The 21,230-nt window shown below is 40.3% G+C and overlaps 1 protein-coding gene across 4 annotated transcripts in view; it reads right to left on the bottom strand.

The window, feature by feature from the left end:
• The window catches only part of VPS13C (vacuolar protein sorting 13 homolog C), a 201,604-nt gene that overhangs the window by 107,936 nt on the left and 72,438 nt on the right, over positions 1 to 21,230 (bottom strand). For all 4 annotated transcript variants that reach the window (XM_056130834.1, XM_056130835.1, XM_056130836.1 and 1 more), the window contains 11 exons: positions 19,326 to 19,455; positions 16,139 to 16,217; positions 14,749 to 14,891; positions 11,162 to 11,315; positions 8,806 to 8,885; positions 7,462 to 7,521; positions 5,887 to 6,049; positions 4,402 to 4,518; positions 3,332 to 3,435; positions 2,958 to 3,125; positions 2,291 to 2,595 (listed from right to left, as the gene is read on the bottom strand). In XM_056130834.1, coding sequence (XP_055986809.1) covers positions 2,291 to 2,595; positions 2,958 to 3,125; positions 3,332 to 3,435; positions 4,402 to 4,518; positions 5,887 to 6,049; positions 7,462 to 7,521; positions 8,806 to 8,885; positions 11,162 to 11,315; positions 14,749 to 14,891; positions 16,139 to 16,217; positions 19,326 to 19,455 — 1,503 coding nt within the window. The remainder of the gene's footprint in view (positions 1 to 2,290; positions 2,596 to 2,957; positions 3,126 to 3,331; positions 3,436 to 4,401; positions 4,519 to 5,886; positions 6,050 to 7,461; positions 7,522 to 8,805; positions 8,886 to 11,161; positions 11,316 to 14,748; positions 14,892 to 16,138; positions 16,218 to 19,325; positions 19,456 to 21,230) is intronic.

Raw genomic sequence — 21,230 nt, 5'->3', positions numbered from 1 at the left:
TTCCTAAATATTTCATAGGATTTTTCCACAGAATTATTTTTGGGTTTGCCTATTATTTTTTTTTTAATTCAGGATGATTAAATCTTCTCGGATTGAGCAGAATTTTAAATAAATTACATAGTAAGCCAGAGTGACAGTATAGAGGACAGGGTGCTCTTTGCATGTGGCTGAATCAGGTTCGATTCCCAGCATCCCATAGGTCCCCTGAGCCTCACCAGGAGTGACCCCTGAGCACAGAGCCAGGAGTAAGCCCTGAACACCATCAGGTGTGACCCAAAACCAAATAAAATTAATAGGTTGAATAATTATATAAGATTTTCACTTGTCACTGGTTTGAGATCAATACTATATATCAATACATAGTATTTCTGCCAAAACTGTGTAAGCCCAATTAAATCATAAGGAATTCCAGATAAAATAAAAAAATTAAGAGACATTTCAAGCAACAACTACAAAACTCATTATCTTGTGGGGCTGGAGCGATAGCACAGCAGGTAGAGCATTTGCCTAGCACACAGAAGACCTGGGTTCGACTCCCAGCATCCCATATGGTCCCGAGTACCGCCAGGAGTAATTTCTGAGTGTAGAGCCAGGAGTGCCCTGTGCATTGTCTGGGTATGATCCAAAAACCAAAAACCAAAACCAAAAAAAAAAAAAACCCCAAAACTCATCATCTTAAAAGTCTTAAAAATTATCCCAATATAAATTCTATCAGTATAGAAATTCCCTCAACAATATAAGATTATCATTAAACATTATATATGATTCTGGTTCAGAAGGAAAGTTACTATAAAATTCATTGATAAAATAACATCTCAATGTTGACGGTATAATAACTATTGTATCAAATTTTTCCTAAGATTTTGATAATTGAATGTGTTTATGTAAAAGAATGAATGCACTTATTCTTAGGAAGTATAGCCAGTATTTAAGGAGCAAAGATTCTATTCTCAAATGGGTTAGCATATTGGTGTCGCATTTTAACTTCTAGCTACAAAATAGTCTGGTGATGTAATATTGGAGGATTGCTTTCCTCCCCGCCCCGACCAGGGCTCCGGCAGCCAAAGACCTCCAGGACCAGCCACCACCATGCTGAGACCACTCTCCGTACACATAAAGGTACTGGCAGAGGGACAAAGTCACGCGGTTTCCGGGGCCGAGATCTGCAAACGTACTCGGATTTGGGCCGAGCATCCTCCACCCAGATCCTCCAAATTCCAGTAGGCGGGGGTCACACCCACCAACTGGCCCCCTGGCGCCGTGTAATCCCATCAGCGGCCAAGACTCAGAGACTATAAAAACCAGCTCCCGGAACCGCGCGACATCTTATTATGACATCTTATTATCTCATTCCTACTTTGGACAAACTGGCAGGCTACCAAATGTAGCCTGCCCACACGGCAGAGTCTGGCAAACTCCCCGTGGCATACCCAATATGCCAAATACCAGTAACAATGATGGGTCTCATTCTCCTAAAGAGCCTTGAATATAATCTCAGGGCTAGGATGAAGGAGACGTTACTGGGGCCTGCTCGAGGCAATCGACGATCAACAGGATGATTTGTTTGTGATTTTGTGTAATATTCAGCATAATGACTAAGATCAAATAACACTGTCTTGACATTTGATTTTTTGATTTACTAAGAAAGTAGATCATGTAAGTTCTCAATGCAAGAAAAGTTTTCGCAGCTGTATAGAAAGGTAGATGCTAATTAGATCTACTGTGGTGAACATTTCACATATACAAAAACAAATCAAACCATCTGGCTGTACAACTGAAGCCTATAAGTTATAAGTCAATTATAATAAAATTAAATAGTTTAAGCTAGGGCTGGAGTGATAGCACAGTGAGTAGGGCATTTGTCTTGCACACGGCCAACCTCCGTTTGATTCCCAGCATTCCACATGGTCCCTGAGCACTGCCAGGAGTAATTCCTGAGTGCAAAGCTGATAGCCTATACAATAACCTGTACAAAGCCAATAGCCTGTACAAAGCCAGATGTGACCCAAAAAGAAAAAAAAATTAAAATAAATAAATAAATAAAATGTTTAAGCTTTAGACCATAACATATATATAGGTAGTAAAGCAAATGCAAATTGGTGAATAAAAGAGAAAAAGTACAGGTGCATGTATGGTACTTTTGGTCATTTTTCTCTAAGTCTCAAACCCTTCAAGTCGTCATAAAACGCTCACTAAAAATTACAATGGTCTGCATAATGTAGGTGTGTCAGCTCTGAACTCGTACAAGTCCACGGGAAATCTCCAGGGACCCTTGGGCTCCAGGACATACCTGGAGAGCGTGAGCTCGGTCAGCTGCACATCCATCCTGTCAATCACGGGCGGGTTCTCCTCACCTTCCCCGGGCACGAGCTGGAAGCAGTTCTTAACCCGGATCAGGCCAAGGTCGACCACGACTGCGTCCGTGGAGACGGACGACTGCGGGATGACCAGGACGGGCGCCTTGAGGTCCACGGCGATGGCCGCGCGGAAGCTCCTCTGGGCCAGGCCACGCACGCTGCTGGCGGCTCGCTCAGCTGCCTGCGCAGTGGCGGCGCCCACTGCCGCTTTGGCCGTCTGGAAGTTGTTCAGGAAGTTCTGGGAACAATGAGAGAGAGAATCAGGCCAAGACGGGGCACACCGGGGGAGTCCCCTTTCGGCAGGTAGGGGTTTCCTGCAGTGCCCACCTGTGCCCCATCCCCTGCAGTCCAGGCCGAGAGCTGCAGAGCAGAGCAAAGGCTCTGCCCTACACCGGCAGTCATGGGCTGCAGCTCAGCAGAGCTCAGGGCAGATTCAGTCCATGATTCTGGTTCAACCTCTACATCATTTCCTAGACCAGTGGCAAATTGAAACAATTGCGTGCCTGGAAACCCCTAAGTCTGAGATATTTTCAGTGACAGCTATGAGATCTCATTAAGTTTTTCCTTGTTGCCAATCGGTGTGTGAAGCAGCAACCTTACCAGAAGTGAGTGGAGGAATTTCTGGAGGTAGACGATCTGAATGCAACCGACTTGCAGGGACACCATGCAGTCCACTTTGGACATGTCCGTGTAGGAAGCCCCCTCGGTGGCGTCCGGATACAATTCCAGGTGAAAGCGAAACACTTCGTTCCCCATTATTGACACCGCCTGAAAAGCACAGATTGAAATAGACTCTCATGCAAGAGGATATTGTGACAAAATAAAATCCCACTCAAAAAGCAATCTCACTCATAATAATCTTTGTAGGAATAAGTAGAGTTTCATCAAAGTATATTTCATTGTTTTCTAAATAAAATGAATTTAAAAATAAAATCTCAACCAGCAGGAAATATTAGCTATTCACTGTTCCCTACCTTTTTATGAATTGTCTTAGGATCAACATCTGTGACAATAATATTCTCCAGTCTGGCAAAAAGGGATTGTTTCTTTGACTGAAGAGAAAGAGAGGAATCAAGGCCTGAAAAAATAAAAAGTTATATTACTAGAGTTCCTAGAGACAGATCATAGTAGATGTCTTTTCCCATCACATTGTTTCCTTTGGGGTAATATATTTTTAAAACTTAGTAATATGTGAATACCCACTGATAAATTGTGAAATTAGACATTTTTAATTTTATAAATAAGAAATGTATAAATTCACTAAAAATATTTGAATTCTCAATCTTCTTTCAAAAAGAGATGTATTACAATTATCATAAGAATTTAGCAGATGCTTGGCTTTTTACATAGAAACTACAAAAGTTCTCATGAATCAAATTCCAATGAGTGAATGTACTTTCTTTTTGGAAAAAAAGATCAAAGAAAAAACTTCTTGGCTGGCTTTTTCAGTTCCTTACGAATTTCCTTAAGCATATTCTTTATCTTTACAGTAAGCTGGCAGACACATAGAATCAAATAAAAAACTAGAATAGTTTTAGCAACCTTTTCCTAGCAGAACATAATGGCTCACAGATTATTTTTGCCTTAAAAGTTTACTTTTCTTGCATTTGTACTAGTAGAAAGCATGTTCATAGAAATTAACCCAAATTGTGGATGAACATTTACTCCATCCTACCCACAGCATCCCAACAGTAACATCAAGTATCCCTCTCACAGCTGAAATAACTCTGAAAAAGGTTCAAAATACCAATTTGATTGAATTTTATTACAAGCTTCTAACAAAAAAAAAGTAAAACTACTATCCCAAGAAGGTTAAAACACAGACACACACACACACACACACACACACACACACACACACACACACACCATACACAGTCTGGTACGTTAAAAAAAATGAGTAGTTTTCATAGTGCAGAACCTTCCATTTACTCTTTTAGCACTAAAAGCAAATTAACTCTGTAAATCACAGTACATTAATTCAGAATGTAAAAAAAGAGATATCTATCTTGTAAATAAATTGCACTGCCATGATCAATTTTACCTTGAATCTTGATTTCAGCAATATTGTTCTTCTCATCACAAACAAAGACAGAGAAAGCATTCAATTTGGCAAAGAGCTTGAAGTCAATAATGTCACTATCTTTAGAGGAAACAATCACTAAAAATAAAAGAAAAGTATAAAAGTGTGATTCTATTAACCTACACTCTATAAGATTGCTTTCTTATGTTAACCACAGTTTTATTTCACTTTTGAAATATAGAATTTTCAAGTTCCTAAAGAATTCAAGTACATCCTCACTTTCAATATACTGCTGAGTTTCTATTTTGTTGTGGTTTGCGTGTTTTTTTGTTTTTGTTTTTTTGTGCCATACCTGGCTGGCATTGTTCAGGGGGTCATTCCTGGCTCTGCACTTGGGAATTATTCCTGGCCCATAAGGGATGCTGGGAACAGAACACAATTTGGTTGCATGCCCTGTATTATCTCTCTGGCTCCTGTGGTTTGCATGTTTACTAGTGAGTTGTGTGTGGGAGAGATAACTCAAGATGGGCTGAGCACATGTTTTGCAAGCAGGAAGCCTGGGTTCAATTCCTAGGACAATAGACACCCCTGAACCTGTCTAGAGCAATCCCACTTAGTAAGACTAGGTTTGGTCTCAAGATAAAATATGAGTGATTAATTTTACTCTTAAAATTCTAAAGCAAGAAAAATAAATAAGGACAACAAAACAGGAAAGTTAAATGTCTGGCAGGCACATAATTTAAGGAGCTGAGACAGGATTTGTGTTTCACTTATTCTTGGCCCCCCAGCTCGGAACTCAGGAGTGCTGAGCTGGAACCCAGGGCTCCCACATGCAAAGCCTGCACTCCAGCTCAGAACCTGAGTTCTTCACTTGTGAAATAGAAGATAAGGCTAAGGCGACTAAGTGCAACTTCAGAAGCCCTGGACAGGCAAAAAGAACTCAACACAAATAGAGAACCCCCCCCCACACTATTTGCCTCAAAAATCACCCCCACCACCATCTAAGTAGAAAATAAAACAAATACTTTTGGGGGTATGATGCCACCAACAGGTCAACCTGTTCCTGCGAGGTGAGGGCATCAGCAGCCTGATGGTGTCTTCAGGCTTCCTGACACTCCCAAATTGCCGCTGTGCCTTTGGCCGAACAACCCCAACAACCTGGGAGCAAGTTTACCAAGAAATTAAATGGCCAAATTTAGGTATGTGGAAGCCATGCTCACAAACCACCTGTGGCTCAGCTATACAAGCTCATTTATTGGCCTTATTTCTTTGGATATGTCCATGTAGGAACCCCCTCGGTGGCGCTGGGATACAATTCCAGGTGAAAGCGAAACACTTCGTTCCCCATTATGGACACTTGCCTTATATATCAGCTTCATATGATATAATCTGAAGCAATGAGGAAAAATCACATGTAAATGACAAAAACAGATCATCTCTAAGATTCCCCACTTAGCTCTAAAATTATAACCCTTCCTCACAAGAACTAAGGGGTCTTTTTCATACCTTTCTGCAGGGTTGAAGATTTTGGTTGCTTGCCAGCCGAAATTTGCACTTCCTTGGTATCACCTACATCTTGAGCATGTGATGGAGCAATGGCTGTCAGGTAGTTAATTGACGAGAGAAGAGCTTGTGTTTGCAGTAACAAATTTAAAGATGAAAAAGCCACCTAGAAAAATGTATTTAAGAGGAATTGAGCTTCTTAGGCTGAACTTTTCATAGTCTCTACAATGGACTTCAGACGCTTCGAAGGAGACTTGTACTACTTGTTTACACAGCCTGGACGAAGGAAGAAGAAAACTCCCAAGCTAGACTTCCTCAGCAGGGGACATATGAGGAAAACAAGTAATACACACTTTAGGAGGTGTGTCTGCATAGCAAATAATCTAAGGACTTTGATTGCCAAGCACAATGATTAGAGAGCCCATAAGCTGCCCGTGATGACTAGCATACACCTGGCTTTGAATCATAAATGGGCTTGTTTATTATGATATAAAACATGAGTTAGAGCATTAAGCTCCACAATCACTTGTTAGGTCTATAAATGATTTCAGATGCAACACTCATGACATTTAAATATAAAATGAACAGTTATGAGATCTCAGTAACTAAACTCCTAAAATCATAACCATTGTTTAAATATGTTGTGTGTACATAAATTTGACTTGTGGGAGAAGTACATTACATTATAAACAGCAACTCAGAAACTAAGAGAACAACACAAGTTGCTTTTAAGAACATGGAGCTCCCTGTGCAGGAGCGAGAACTCAAAGATCTAAGCACTGAGACCTGTGCCTAAAACCCCAGCAAAACATGGTCCCCTGAGCACTGCTGGGAGCAACCCCAAGCAAGGAGGGAACAGCCCATGAGCACTGCCGAGTATGTGCCCCCTCCCCAAACACACAAAGAAAAATATGTAGCTTTTAATAACATTATTTTTAAAACTCTGTTCATGAGAATGCATTTCTTTTCATTGTCTCAAAACACTAAGTGGACATAAAAATTATAAAATGTCCACAACATTCGAGTCTTCATCTCTCAAAAGAAAACCAAAAACTCATTTCTCTGCTTTTCCTTTCAACACAGCTTGAATCTACATTTCCTATTTTCTTCCTCTACTTTACTCTTTTAGTATGAGTCCAGAAATACTCATCTCTTCTAGAAGTTCAAACTTTCTCATCTCTACATTAAAACATAGATCTACTGTGGTTTGTTTAAAAACCAAATGGTTGTCTATAACATTTCACTATTCTGAATCATTTTTAAAAATCATAATAGGCATTATGAGGTTAAATTCAGAATTTTTCTAGTTCCTTATTATTTCAGCAAATAACCAATATTCATCAAAGGTGATTTGATATACTCAAGTGGGCCACTTTCAATAGGATACTGAGCCCATGTCTCATGCACCATGGCACACAATTGCCCACTGAGCCAACCCCTGGCCTAACACAAAATCTTTTTTTTTTCCTGGCAATTTCAGGCTCAAACCAAGGCAAAGCATGTGACAGGCATGCACTCTGCCACTGAGATCTCTCCCACCTCAAAAATAAAACATTCTTTACCTGAAGAATTTTTTACCTTAAGTGTTTGCTCAGTTTTTTCAAAAGTAGTTTGAAAACTAGGTCCATTTTTATCAGCCTGAAAAATAGAAGCCAAGAGCATGAAGAATGGATTAAAACAGTAAATAAATAACTTATTTATAACTTCTGGTTATTTTATTTATATTTAAGTATAACCATATTGCTATGTATTGATCTTATTATCATTACCTTATATATAAAAACTTAAGAGAATTCTTCTCCATTTAAATATGGGAGAGCATGTAACATTCACTTCTGGGATTTTGCAGTTAGAGATCAGAATGAAAAATTCTTACAGTGAGAATAGGTCACCTTCCTACCACCTAGTACTTGAATCTCTTTTTAGTCTTTGTCAAAAAAGTCTACTTTAGAAATATCCTAGTTTTCTTAAAAACTCCAATCTTCAGTGAACCCTGAACTGAAGAGATCTTCCACTAAGTCAGTCTGTCTCCTGGGCTTCAAGCACATGACTGGCAGAGACTCCAAGTTTAATTCCTGAGACCAGAGCCCCAGTGGCTCAGCAGAGACCACAGTTGTCCCAGCACTACTGGACCATGTTTTCTACCATGTACTGCAGGACCACCTGGCCATGAGCACTTTTGAGAGACCCTCCCCCCGCGCCCCAAACATCTGCATCCCTTGGTAATTTCCCATCAGTTCATCAAGCTCAGACCTTGGGGAAAGAAGCAATAAGTTCCGATTTCAGTCTTTGAAAGGCTCTTTCTGGCCAGGCCATCATCCTGCCACCTGCTGTAATGATGCTCTTCCAAACTCAAGAATAAATCCCAGTGTGAAATCGTCTACTGGTTAATCTTCCTACCAGTCAAAGATGTCCTTGAGAATGGGGAACGGGGACTTCTTTTTATCTATGTGTTCCAAGTCCCAAAGAAAGGCCAACGTACAAAGACATTCAATAAATGGTTATCTATGCTATCAACAGTCAATGAATCTCAAACAAAGCCAAGTTCCTTGCTGACTGCTCCTATCCAATATTTTGGGTCCTTTCTCAATCCTGGCAGCTCTCCTCCAAGCACAGTCCAATGCGACCAATCCCTTTCGTGAAGGACAGTCAAATGTCACCTGCACATGCAGGAGCAAGAGCAGGTACAGACGGACCAGAAAGCAGGAGTGGGACTGACCTCACTCCAGCTTCCATCTTTGGTGGCTTTGCAATGTCCTAGTCCTCTGCTTAAATAGAATAGGAAAAAGACAGACAAAAAGCAGGTACTCCTAATGATGCAGCCCTGAGATTCAAACCTATGATACACAACTGGTCATCTTTTTCTTTCTAGAAGTTAGATTGTAGTAAACAGTAAGTATATAAATTTTCCCTAATCCTTACCTTAATATACTCCACTTTTAATAAATCTAATCCAGGTTTGTCAGAAGAGCTAATCAAGTGAAGAGGCTTCTTTTTGGATCCTTGAATAAAGAAAAGGGGGGGGGGGGGAAGTGTTCTTTTATAAGATTTAAATTTTATAGATTTCTGTTTTATATGTTAATTAAGACATAACAGCCCATATATATGTTTTTGTGATTATCAAATATTAAGGAATAAAGAAATAAATCAATTTGAATCCTTGCCTTACTTTTGATATTCAACTTACTTAACAGCATGTATATTTGTCTTCAGTTGATTTTTTTATTTTCTCTGTTCAAAATAATTTAAAAATTATCTGGGGATTTTAAAGACCAGGTGTGCATTTGCAGAGCAGCAGATAGGTGACAGTTACAAGGTTCAAGAAATCTGAATTCTAAGTCATCTCTACCAGAAGAAAAAGCTATAAAACCTTAATTTTCTGAACTATTGTCACATAAAGGCTTGATTTGAAAAACATGCCGTGGGCCCGAGAGAGCACAGCCAGTAAGGATTTGCCTTGCAACTGTCCACCCTAGTCTCAATCCCTGTCATCACAGATGGTCCCGAGTCCTGCCAGAAGTGACCCCTGAGCACAGGGCCAGTAGTAAGTCCTGAGAAACATTGGGTATGACCCATTAAAAGGGGGATGAGGGGAAAGGAAGAGAAATAAAGAAAAAAATGTAGTATCTTAGTGAGCCCTAAAAAATCTACAACAAATATTTCAGTTATATACATATCTATGTATATATAACATATATATAAATATATTTCTTTTTTTTTTAAGTTATTTTTCTCTCTTTATCAGGCATGGAAATGAGGCTCAGTGGTAGAAAAGTTGCATTGCATGGCTTCACATACTGCCACAATCCCTGCCCAGGAGACAACCAACACACACCTGGCACTGCAGTTAGTCTGACTGAAGCAGTGGAAGAAGAAATAAAAGAAAAGGGGGAGGCAGAGAAAGAGGGGGTAGTGCGAGGAGGGAGGGAGGGAGGGAGGGAGGGAGGGCAGATAGGCAAGGGAAGAGCAGAAGAATGATGAAAGAGGAAACACTGTTCTGCCTGGCTGGCCTGGCCCATGGTGCCGCAGCCCAGCCCGCCTCTAGCTCCCATGGTCCCTATTCTGTGCTGCACGGTCCCACAATGACACTATCAATATCCACTATCAATAGCCTTTGGAAGGAAGAATCTCCTCAGGTTAGCCCAACAGAGACGGCCCAACACAGAAGAGAAGGGTTTGTTTTATTTTGTTTTTTTAAAGAAAGGGGAAATGTTAAAAACAACAGATATTTACCAAGGGAGATGCACCAGAGACTGTCTCCAGGGGAAGCAAGACTCATCCCATTCTACCCTTTGTGATTCTAGAGTCCCTGCTTCTGAGGCCTCTCAGAACTGCCCCTTGCTTCCAAGTCATACATCTCTCAAAGGAAACACGCTTGCCAAGCCTATTAAATATGTATACTATACAAATTATAAACACATATATAAAACAGTCATGTAAATGCCATCTTAATATGTCCATTTTTTCATTCCTCAAAATTCTAATGTAAATAGAAGATATATACTGTACTTAACAAGCCACAGACCTTATACAAGAATGAATTTTACTTCTCAGCATGTTTTAGTTTTATAACCTGATGCCATTCCTGACTAATCAGTAGAATGAACAGAGCATCGATCTAAGGCCACATGTAAACTTTAAGTTTTCCCATTTATATAGCGCACAGTCCTGAGTATGCCGCTTCTCCATTTAATCTGCACTTACAGAATAGAAACCCTATTCCTTATTTGTGGTGATTCATATGGATTCTCAGAGGCAGCAGGCCAGAGTCCTCATGAACACAAGCCCTAGAGCCAGACTTCCAGCTTTCAATCATGCTTCAGCAGCTTACTAAGAATTTACTTGGAGGGGCTGGAGCAATAGCACAGCGGGTAGGGCATTTGCCTTGCACCCGGGTTCGATTCCCAGCATCCCATATGGTCCCCCGAGCACCGCCAATGATTGCATGAGCCAGGAGTGACCCCTGTGCAACACCAGGTGTGACCCAAAAGGCAAAAAATTTAAAAAATTAAATTTTTTTAATTTAAGAATTTACTTTGAGTAAATCATATAACCAATTTATGCCCGAGTTTAGTTCTTCCGATGTAAAATGGATATAATAACAATGTTCATCTCCAAGCACTGAGCTATTGATTGTAAAATCCTTGGGATGGTGCTAGTTCTCATTACATGTATTTATATATTAGTATACTCTATATAATAAGAGGAAATATTTCAAATATTCAAAAATGCTAATGTATTCATTATAGACTATAATCTCTATTTTTACAGCTATTACCTTGAATTTCATGGTAATCCAAGCTGATTTTCTTTAAATAAGACACTGCCGTTAAATCAAATGTTCTCACAGTCGCTTCTGTTCCTAACTGAGCAACATTAAATACTAGAATTGTTTCTTCTTCTTTCTGTTGTTTGGTAAATTCTAAAATCACCTAAGAGAATCGGAACAAGCAATGAAAAGTTGGTAAGCTTGAATCACAATTAAGGTTAAGAAAATCCTTCACATGTATCATAAGAAAAGTAGACGCTTTGCTCAAGCATTTATAAAATTAAATTTTTTTAATTTAAGAATTTACTTTGAGTAAATCATATAACCAATTTATGCCCGAGTTTAGTTCTTCCGATGTAAAATGGATATAATAACAATGTTCATCTCCAAGCTTTCTAAAAACAATGAGCAAACACCTGAAGGAAGCAAAGCAGTAGCTCAAGCAGGAAAGGTGTGTTCCGGGAAAAGGCAAGGAGCGAGCACGAACAGTTTGCCTTGGTGTACGGACGGGAGAAAGGAAGTGCAAGTTCCAGGAGGCCAGAGTGGTGCATGCTCACTGCTGTCACTCCAATGCCGACACCAGAACAGGATGGCACCTGCCAAATGCTCACCAACAGAATGAAGCAAACATGGCTCTGCAGGAGAAGAGGGGCACCCTGGCAATGCAGGGGACTAAACCTCGGCCTCACCCAGTGAAAGCGTGTGTACCAGCCTGTGGAGCTACCTGCCCGGCCCCTTTCTGATAGTGCAGAGGGGGATGAAAGGAAGAAGCCAAAGCCTGGGAAAGGCAGCACACATGCCTTTTGTTAAAGGAATACCAGTAACACATAGACAGAGTTGAATATATATGACAAGAAAGTAGACTATCGACCAAACATGATTGACACTCAATGCCTCTTTTGCAAACCACAGCACTCAAAAGGAGAGAGAGGGAAATGCCCTGCCACAGAGGCAGGGCGGGATGGGGGCTGGGGAGTGGGAGGGATACTGGGATCCGTGGTGGTGGGAAATACACACTGGTAGAGGGATGGGTGTTTGATCACTGTATAACTGAAACCCAAGCACAAAAATGTATAAGTCTGCAACTGTACCTCATGATGTCTCATTATTAAAAAAAATTAATTAATTAATTAATTTTAAAAAAAAACACCAAAATCGGAATTTCTGATATACTTTAGAACAGTGGACTAGATAGCAGGCAATCATAGAAAAATCATTTAAGCCTTTTTGAAATGTATTATAAAAGCAATGTATCTTCATTTCCAAAATTTAAAATATATGGGGAAAGAAACAGGCCAGAATGAAGAATGTTAAAAATGTGATCTCACTACATGGAGATACATGCTACACTTCCCAAAGATGCTCAAGCATCTACTATATGCGTAATTTCTTTCTTCGTTGGGGGGGGGGGGGGGGGGTTGAGACCATACCCAGCAGTGTTCAGGGCTTACTCCCAGTCCTGTTCTCAGGAGGTCATTCCTGGCAGTGTACAGAGGACCACATGTGATGCTGGGGATTGAACTGGGGTTAAATGCATGCAAGGCAAATACCTTTCCTCTGTACTCTCAAACTCTGTATCACTTCTACATAGAATAGAATGTCTTTAGTGTTAATTCTTTTTTCCAAATGATATATTTGAGCATCTTTATATGCCAAGCTTTCATTTTATTAAGTGAAAATTTAATAATGTAAACAACCCAACTACCTAAGAACAGACAACTGGTTAAAGAAATTATGGTACATCTACACAATGGAATACTACAGAGCTGTTAGGAAAAAAATTAAGTTATGAAATTTGTTCATAAATTAAAGGACATGGAGTGTATCATGCTGAGTGAAATAGTTCAGAAGGAGAGGGACAGGCAGAATTATTACACTGTGGGATATTAAAAGAAAAAAACAAAACAAAACAAAACACAGTATGAGACTAACACCCAAGCAAGGACAGTAGATACAAAGACCAGGAGGATGGTTCAAGGTTGGAAGCCTGATTCAAGGACTGGAGGAGAGTAAAGTTGGGATAGAGAAGAGACCATTAGACAATGATGGTTGAAAGGGATAGCTCTGGATGGGAGAGGTGTGCCGAAAGTAGGGAAAGGATCAAACATGATGGCCTCTAAGTATCTGTATTGGAAACCATAATGCCCAAAACTAGAGAGAGTGAGAGAGACAGAGAGAGAGAAAGAAGAAAAATGCCTGCTATTGAGGCAGGCTGGGGGGGTGGGGGCAGGGGTCAGAGACTGACAGGTGGGAGATGGGGATAATTAGTAGTGGAAAATGCACACTGGTGAAGGGATAGGCATTGGAACACTGTATGACTAAAACCCGATCATGAAAGCTTTGTAACTATATCTCATGGTGTATCATGCTAAGTGAAATGAGTCAGAAAGAGGGGGACAGACATAGGAGGACTGCATTCATTTGTGGAGTATAGAATAACATAACATGAGGCTGACACCCAAGGACATTAGATACAAGGGACAGAAGGACTGCATCATAGCTGGAAGCCTGCCTCATAAGCAGAGGGGGAAAGGCAGATGCAATAGAGAAGGGATCACTAAGAAAATGATGGCTGGAGGAATCAGTCAGGATGGAAACATGATGATCTCTCAGGGTCTGTATTTCAAACCATACTGCCCAAAGTAGAGAGAGATTATGGGGAATGATGTCTGCCATGAAGGCAGGGGGAGGGGAGAAAGGAGGGGGGGGGATATTGGTGGTGGGGAATGTGCACTGGTGGAGGGGTGGGTGTTTGATTATTGTGTGATTGTAACCCAAACATGAAAGCTTGTAACTATCTCGTGGTTATTCAATAAAATTAAAAAAAAAAAACAACTATTCCATGGTGATTCAATTTAAAAGAAAAGTTTAAAATTTAAAAAATAATTTAAAAAATAACAATATATTAGTTATTAATATAGTGCGATATCTTACTAATTTAAAATTTCATGTTATTATTTAATAATCATAAAATATGTTGGTGGTCTAAAATTTTTACATCTTTCCAAATTATAAACACGACAATAAATACAATTAGTTTAAAACTGAAAGAAGGGCAGAAGTGATAGTATAGTGGGTAAGGTGCCTTGCTCATAGCAGACCAGGTTTCATCTTTGGCACCACATATGGTCCCCCAAGTCCTGCCAGGAGTGATCCCTGAGCACCAAGCCAGGGGTAAGCCCTGACCACCGCCAGCTGTGGCTCCAATACAAATAAAGAACAAGAAAAATCAAATGCATCACGAAAATGTTCTACAGAAAAGAAAAATCTGAGTAAAAAGCTTTTCCAGAATAGTTTCAATACATACACCAGTTTTCACAACACATTCTTTTTTTCTTGGAAATGTGAGTGTTGGGGGGGGCGGGGGGGTTAGCAGGGATGACAGAGTACAACATTTTTATTATAATTAATGTTTCAGGCTGCCATGAGACAGTTTACAAATACAGTACAGTAGCCATGGACAACTCAGGGCACCTGCCTTACAAGTAAGAGGCTCTGAGTATAATCTCCACACCACGCACCAAAATGTACTCTGTATCAAATGTATATGCAATAACAAAAGTCTATTCATATATGGGCAGACCGAGTACACACACCTCTTTAACTTCAAACTTTAACAGAAGGTTGATGAGCTCCTCACTGGGGGGCTCTGGGGTTCTCTTCAGCTCTGACCCCTTTGTGTTTTTTCCACCAACGTGAGTCTCTCCATCCTCAGCATCAAAATACTCATCATCCGACTCTGAAAAAAGAAAAGATTTCTTGGACTTGAGATAATATACAGTAAAAGCTGCATGAAGCACTTACATTTAAATCTTATAAATATTCATTTATGAGCTATCACATCAGGACCATCCTGTTATTCGTTGATTGCCTCGAGCAGGCCCCAGTAATGTCTTCTTCATCCTAGCCCAGAGATTTTTTAAAAAGTGCCACATTCAAGGCTCTTTCAGGGTTAGGAGAAAGAGACCCATCATTGTTACTGGTATTTGGCATATTGGGTACGCCACAGGGAGTTTGCCAGACTCTGCCATGTGGGCAGGTATAACCTTTTAATATTCCAAATATAATTTCAATATTTGGGGGGAGTGTTTGGGTCACACCCAGCAATGCTCAGAGGTTATTCCTGGCTCTGCCTGCTGGGGATCAAACATGGGTCGGCCACATGTAGGTCAAACACCCTACCCTCTCTGCTACCTCTCTCCTCTCAATGTTGTTTTTAGCCCCCCAAAGCTTCTAAACCTGCCATGTGACTAACACAAAATAATATCATCATGGACTGGAGCGATAGCACAGCGGGCAGGGCGTTTGCCTTGCCAACATGGCAAACATGGCCGACCCGAGTTCGATTCCTCTGCCCCTCTCAGAGAGCCCGGCAAGCTACCAAGAGTATCTTGCCCGTGCAGCAAAGCCTGCAAGCTCCCAGTGACATACTCGGTATGTCAAACACAGTAACAACAAAGGGTCACAATGGAAACGTTACTGGGCCCGCTGGAGAAAATCAATGAACAACGGGAGGACAGTGACAATATCATATTATTTTTTTCTCCATAGGTACAGTTATTTTCAATAGTTTAGTCATTCAATAGTCAGCAAAAAATTCATGGACACCATCTATTGTCTACTAGTCTGTAATAGCCATTAAGGACCCTAGAATATAAGGAGAGACATGTTTGCTTACAGAAAGCTTCTTCTCTAGCTCAAAATCAAAGAAAATCAGTGAGATGAGCATTGAAGAAAAGGATCCGGGAGAGATATGGTCTAGAAAGTGGATTATTTTGTCCTTTAAGCACAGTCTATCATAAAAAATACTTTCATTCAAATGAAGAAACCTGGGCTTAAAAAGTGACTCAAAGTCACACAGCTGCCTAGTATCACAAAAAAGAGAACTAAACTGTAACACCTTCGGAAGGGCTCTGTTCCCTCCAGACTCCTCTGTGCTTACCAATTCACAGGCTTGCTTTATACATAATTTATTACTTCCCTTACCCGATTCTATTCCATCCAGCAACAGGGAAGTACCCAGCAGGCCTTTTGTGTTACTGGAAATAACAGGAATTGTGGCAACCTAGAAAAAATACAAAAAGGTTCCTTAACATACTGCTCAATAAGCATTAGTGCACAAAATAAGGGAAATACTAAAATACTGATGGAAGAGAGAGATGGAAAGACACATACACATACTACAATTAAATAATAAAAATAATCAACTCATAGCTGACTGGAGTTTAATAATAATAAAGACTAGCACCTGTTCTTACCAAAGCAGAGCTACATACACTAGATGGCACACTTATTACTTGCTTTCTACTACAGTATTAACTGTGCATCTTTACTTTAGGTTCTAAGTGTAGCATTAATTTGTTCTCTCAAATATTATGTCTGATGTCATCTGCACTTGTTTGTTCATTGCAGCACTCTTTACAATAGCCAGAAACTGGAAGAAACCTGAACGCCCAAGAACAGATGACTGGTTAAAGAAACTTTGGTACATCTATACAATGGAGTACTATGTAGCTGTTAGAAAAGATGAAGTCATGAAATTTACATACAAGTGGTACAACATGGAAAGTATCATGTTAAGCGAAATGAGTCAGAAAGAGAGGGATAGACATAGAAAGATTGCATTCATCTGGGGGATATAAAGTAACAAAATATGAGATTAATACCCAAGAATAGCTGAGATCAGCACCAGGAGGATTACTCCATAGCTTAGTGGCCAGTCGGGCATTCTAGAGGAAAGGGCAGCTCAGATAGAGAAGGGAACACCAAATAAAGGGTGTTTGGATGATCCTCCCAGGAGGGGTGATGCATGTTGAAAGTAGACCATGGACTGAACATGATTGCCACTCAATGCCTCTTTTGCAGACCACAACACCCAAAAGGAGAGAGAGAACACAGGGGATTGTCCTGACACAGAGGCAGGGGGGGATGGGGGGATGGGGTTGGGGGGGATATTATCCATGGTGGTGGAAAATGGGCACTGGTGGAGGGATGGGTATCTGATCATTGTATAATCAAACCCAAGCACAAAAAATTGTAAATCTACAACTGTACCTCATGGTGTTTCACTAATAAAAAAAAGAAAAAAAATACTATGTCTGATGTATCCTTTATTATTTACTCCTAAGGTCAATTCTGGTTAAAGTGATATAAAACTTCAAAGTCCATTATACAAGAAATTTTTATATAAATAATTTCATTGGGCTGGAGCAATAGCACAGTGGGTAGGGCATTTGCCTTGCATGAGGCCAACCTGGCCGACGCAGGTTCGATACCTCCACCCCTCTAGGAGAGCCCAGCAAGCTACCAAGAGTATCTTGCCCGCACGGCAGAGCCTGGCAAGTTATCCGTGTGACGTATTCGATATGCCAAACACAGTAACAAATGTCACAATGAAGATGTTACTGGGCCCACTCGAGCAAATCAGTGAATGGGAGGACAGTGACAGTGACAATTTCATTTAGCAACATTTTAAATATTTTTATTTAATTGTTTTTAATGTTTCACAAATTGTAAAAATATTTTTTGCCTCTCGTTTTTATTCATTTAGTTTTCATTTAGGTTTCATTTGTTCATTCATTTCTTTTCTTTTGTTCCCTGAAACTGATGTTCTATTACCATCTAAATAATAGTACTAAAAATAGATTATAATATTTATTTATATAGATTACACATTAAATTTCAAAAGGGCATGAAATAAATGTCCTTGAAATTTTTAAATTTTTGAAAAAAAAAGTTTTTTAAAAGTTGGCTAAAAATTTTGGGGATAGTCACTTATGTCTGCGATATCGGGGCATCTGGAGGGGGACAGGCCAGCACAGTGCCTGCCCAGAGAGAGTCCCACAGCCACTCACTCCCACACTGCAAAACTGCCATCATGCTCTGCCCAGACTCTATTGTCTCGGGACCAAGTGTCAGCCAGAACCCAACCTGTTGAAAATCTAAGCTTTCTCAGAGTCGGGATGAGCTTCCTCCTTGCACCTCCCTGTACTGCACCCCAAAACCACCACTCAGTTAAAAATTTAACTCCAGCTGTACCACCCCATTAAAAATTCTGGACACCCTGGAGCACCCAGTCAACATCTCCAAACTCTACAACGCGGATAATTATCAGTAGCACACCAGACTGGCTGGTTGTAACAGAAGGCAACCAATCTCAACAAGGCAAACAGAAACACAGAACGATTAGCTTGTGACATTTTAATGATCCCTCAAACAAGGACTTAATGTCTCCATAGTGAGATACAACAATTTACACTGATTTTCTTCTAAGAAAATATTTTTTGATCATTCTGTTAGCAATTTATGATAACAAGCAATATAAAATAAGTTACTGAGCACCTGCCATGGGTGCAGGCAGGCTTGAAGGCTGGTTGGGAAAACTGGAGCTACTGGTAGGGGGGAAGGTGATAATGCTGGTGGGATTAGTGTTGGAATATTCAATGCCTAAAACAAATCATCATGAAGAAGTTTGCAAACCATAGTGGTCATGTTATATAACATGTAGGGGGAAAATTTACATCAGTAGGCCTCACCTACTTCATGTTAATTCCTAAATATATTAGCACAGAACTGCTTCAAAAGTTTTATCAGTGACAGGTAAGGCACGATTATTACCATAATGAGATCCAAATATAAAATTTAAATGAAATGTACTTTAGACTCCAGAGTTGAAAGCTTATGTAAATGAGAACAAGCATTTTATTCTATTGTATTAAAGGGTTCTATCTTCTTTATATAGGTTGAAATCGTAGAGCAATCACTAATTCGCTCTCACTAATCTATTTTCTGATCATTCTATTTGTCATTTCTTAAAGTTTTGTTGAAACAAGGCATATAAAGTAAATGTGTTACGCCCCTAAGGGCATAACACATAAGGGGGCAGGTAAGAAATGGGAGGGGTAATGGTGACTTTGGCAGAGGGAAGCTCACACTGGTGGTGTTGGAACACTAAATACATAAAAGGACTATATAGTGAACAACTTCGTAAATCACAGTGTTTTTAATAAAAACAAAATTTTAAAAAGATTTTGGAGGTTAAACAGTTCAAGGAAAGCTGAAGACAAAGCTATATATATATATATATATACATATATGTATGTATATATACATATGTAGAGAGAGAGGGGAGGGAGGAGAAGGAGAGAGAGATCATTTTCTAATATCCATTTACCTGCCTCTCTGGAGACTTTTCAGATGATTTCTGTGGCAAGGGAATACTGTTTATCAAACATAGCACATCTTTCATCTTCTGATCAGAAATTCTCACGTGCATCAAAGGAAGTCCTCCTGAGACTTTGAATCTAAATATAGAAACCAACATTCAAGTTTGAAACCCACCTCTAAGTTTTGGTTAAGGGGGAGGGAATGAAGAAGGGACTATATGGAGTCAGAGCTACATAAACGTGCCTGTATTAATTCTCATTTACTGCTCAGGTCTGCATATCTCAGCAGCACCACAGAAGGAAGGGACAGCTCTTTTATCCTTGTCTTCCAAACTGAGCCATGAATGGCTCAAGTAGACAAACGTCTAATCAATATATAAAGAATAACTTTCTATATAATGCACAAATCCTAAGTGTTAAAAAAAGTAAAAGGGCAGGTCTCAAAAGGTCAACCACAAAAAATCTGGTTCCTAGCTAAAAGAAATGAATGAATGCACCGCAAAGGCATTCTGTAAACTGAACAGAGCCATTGAATACAAAACGATTTTTATCATTTCTGAAACATTACATAAAACTTGAAGCATAGCTATTAGAGAAACTGGATTAACCTTCAACCTAGAGTTACTAAGGTAAAGGTAAAGGTAAAGGCCCTCCCGTTGATCGTCGATTTGCTCGAGCGGGCCCAGTAACGTCTCCATTGGAGACTTTGTTGTTACTGTGTCTGGCATATCGAATACTCTCGGTAGCTTGCCGGGCTCTCCGAGAGGGGCGGAGGAATCGAACTCGAGTCGGCCATGTTGGCCGCTTGTAAGGCTGACGCCCTACCCGCTGTACTATCGCTCCAGCCCAGAGTTACTAAAACATGTACAAAATATATGAAATAATGGTTTTTTAAAATATAAGGTATCAGTTAACAAGAGGCAGTTGAAAAGTGAAAAACAGATAAGTGAAGTCTTAGGGGCTCCCAGCATACAGAATGGAGATGTGCAGGGTACAGTAAAGCAGAATTCTAAGTGAAATTTTGGAAATTTACAACTCTAGGTGCCTATGAGATATATGAGATAACTCAAATCACTAGTGTGGCCCAAAAGCAAAAATTTTAAAAAAAATCACACACAAAAAAGAAACATGGCTTGCTTTCTGTGACAGATAAAATTCATATTACTGATTTTATAATATAAAGAAACACATACGGGGGTATGATGCTGCCAGCAGGTCAGTCTGTACCTGGGAGGCGAGTGCATCAGCAGCCTGATGCCACCATCAGACTTTCAGATACCCCAAAATTGCTGCTGTGCCTTTGGCCAGACCCCAAAAACTTGGGGCAAAGTTTACCAAGAAAGTAAACGGCCAAAAGTTAGGTATGTGGGAGACACAACCACAAACCACCTCCGGCTCAGCTATATAATTGGAGGCATAGCCTCTCTGGTTCCTGATTGAACTGCTTAACGGCCATGATCCCAGAGACTCAGAAACGAATCTCGGAACCCAAAGGCTTTTGGCAGAAATGCGTCCTGCAGTAGGTTACTGGGGCAGGGCCACTCCAGGTGGGAATAGGTTTCGTGCCTTGATCTGTTCCCCTTGGCTACCCAGTGATCATCATCCTCCAGAGGCCACTGGGTCTGTAGTAATGAAACACGTGGGGCCTCACCAGATGGGGGTGGAACCGGCCCTTTCCTCCCCATCCCAGCGAGACCTACACTCGCTGCCTATAAACGGCCTCTCTGGCTCCTGATCAAGCTGATTAATGGCCATGATCCCAGAGACTCAGAAACAAATCTTGAAACCCAGCAGCTTTTGGCAGAAATGCATCTGGACTGCATCACAGCCATGGCTCCAGAGGCAAAAAGGACTTAATCCAAAGCCCAGCAGCTTGTGGCAGAAAAGTGAATGGAGCATGTGTTAAACTACGG

This window comes from Sorex fumeus, unplaced genomic scaffold, assembly GCF_029834395.1.
Source record: "Sorex fumeus unplaced genomic scaffold, SorFum_2.1 ptg000081l, whole genome shotgun sequence".
Classification (NCBI taxonomy): Eukaryota; Metazoa; Chordata; class Mammalia; order Eulipotyphla; family Soricidae; genus Sorex; species Sorex fumeus.
Note: the sequence above shows the minus strand (reverse complement) of the source record. Positions and strands in the feature narration are given on the sequence as shown.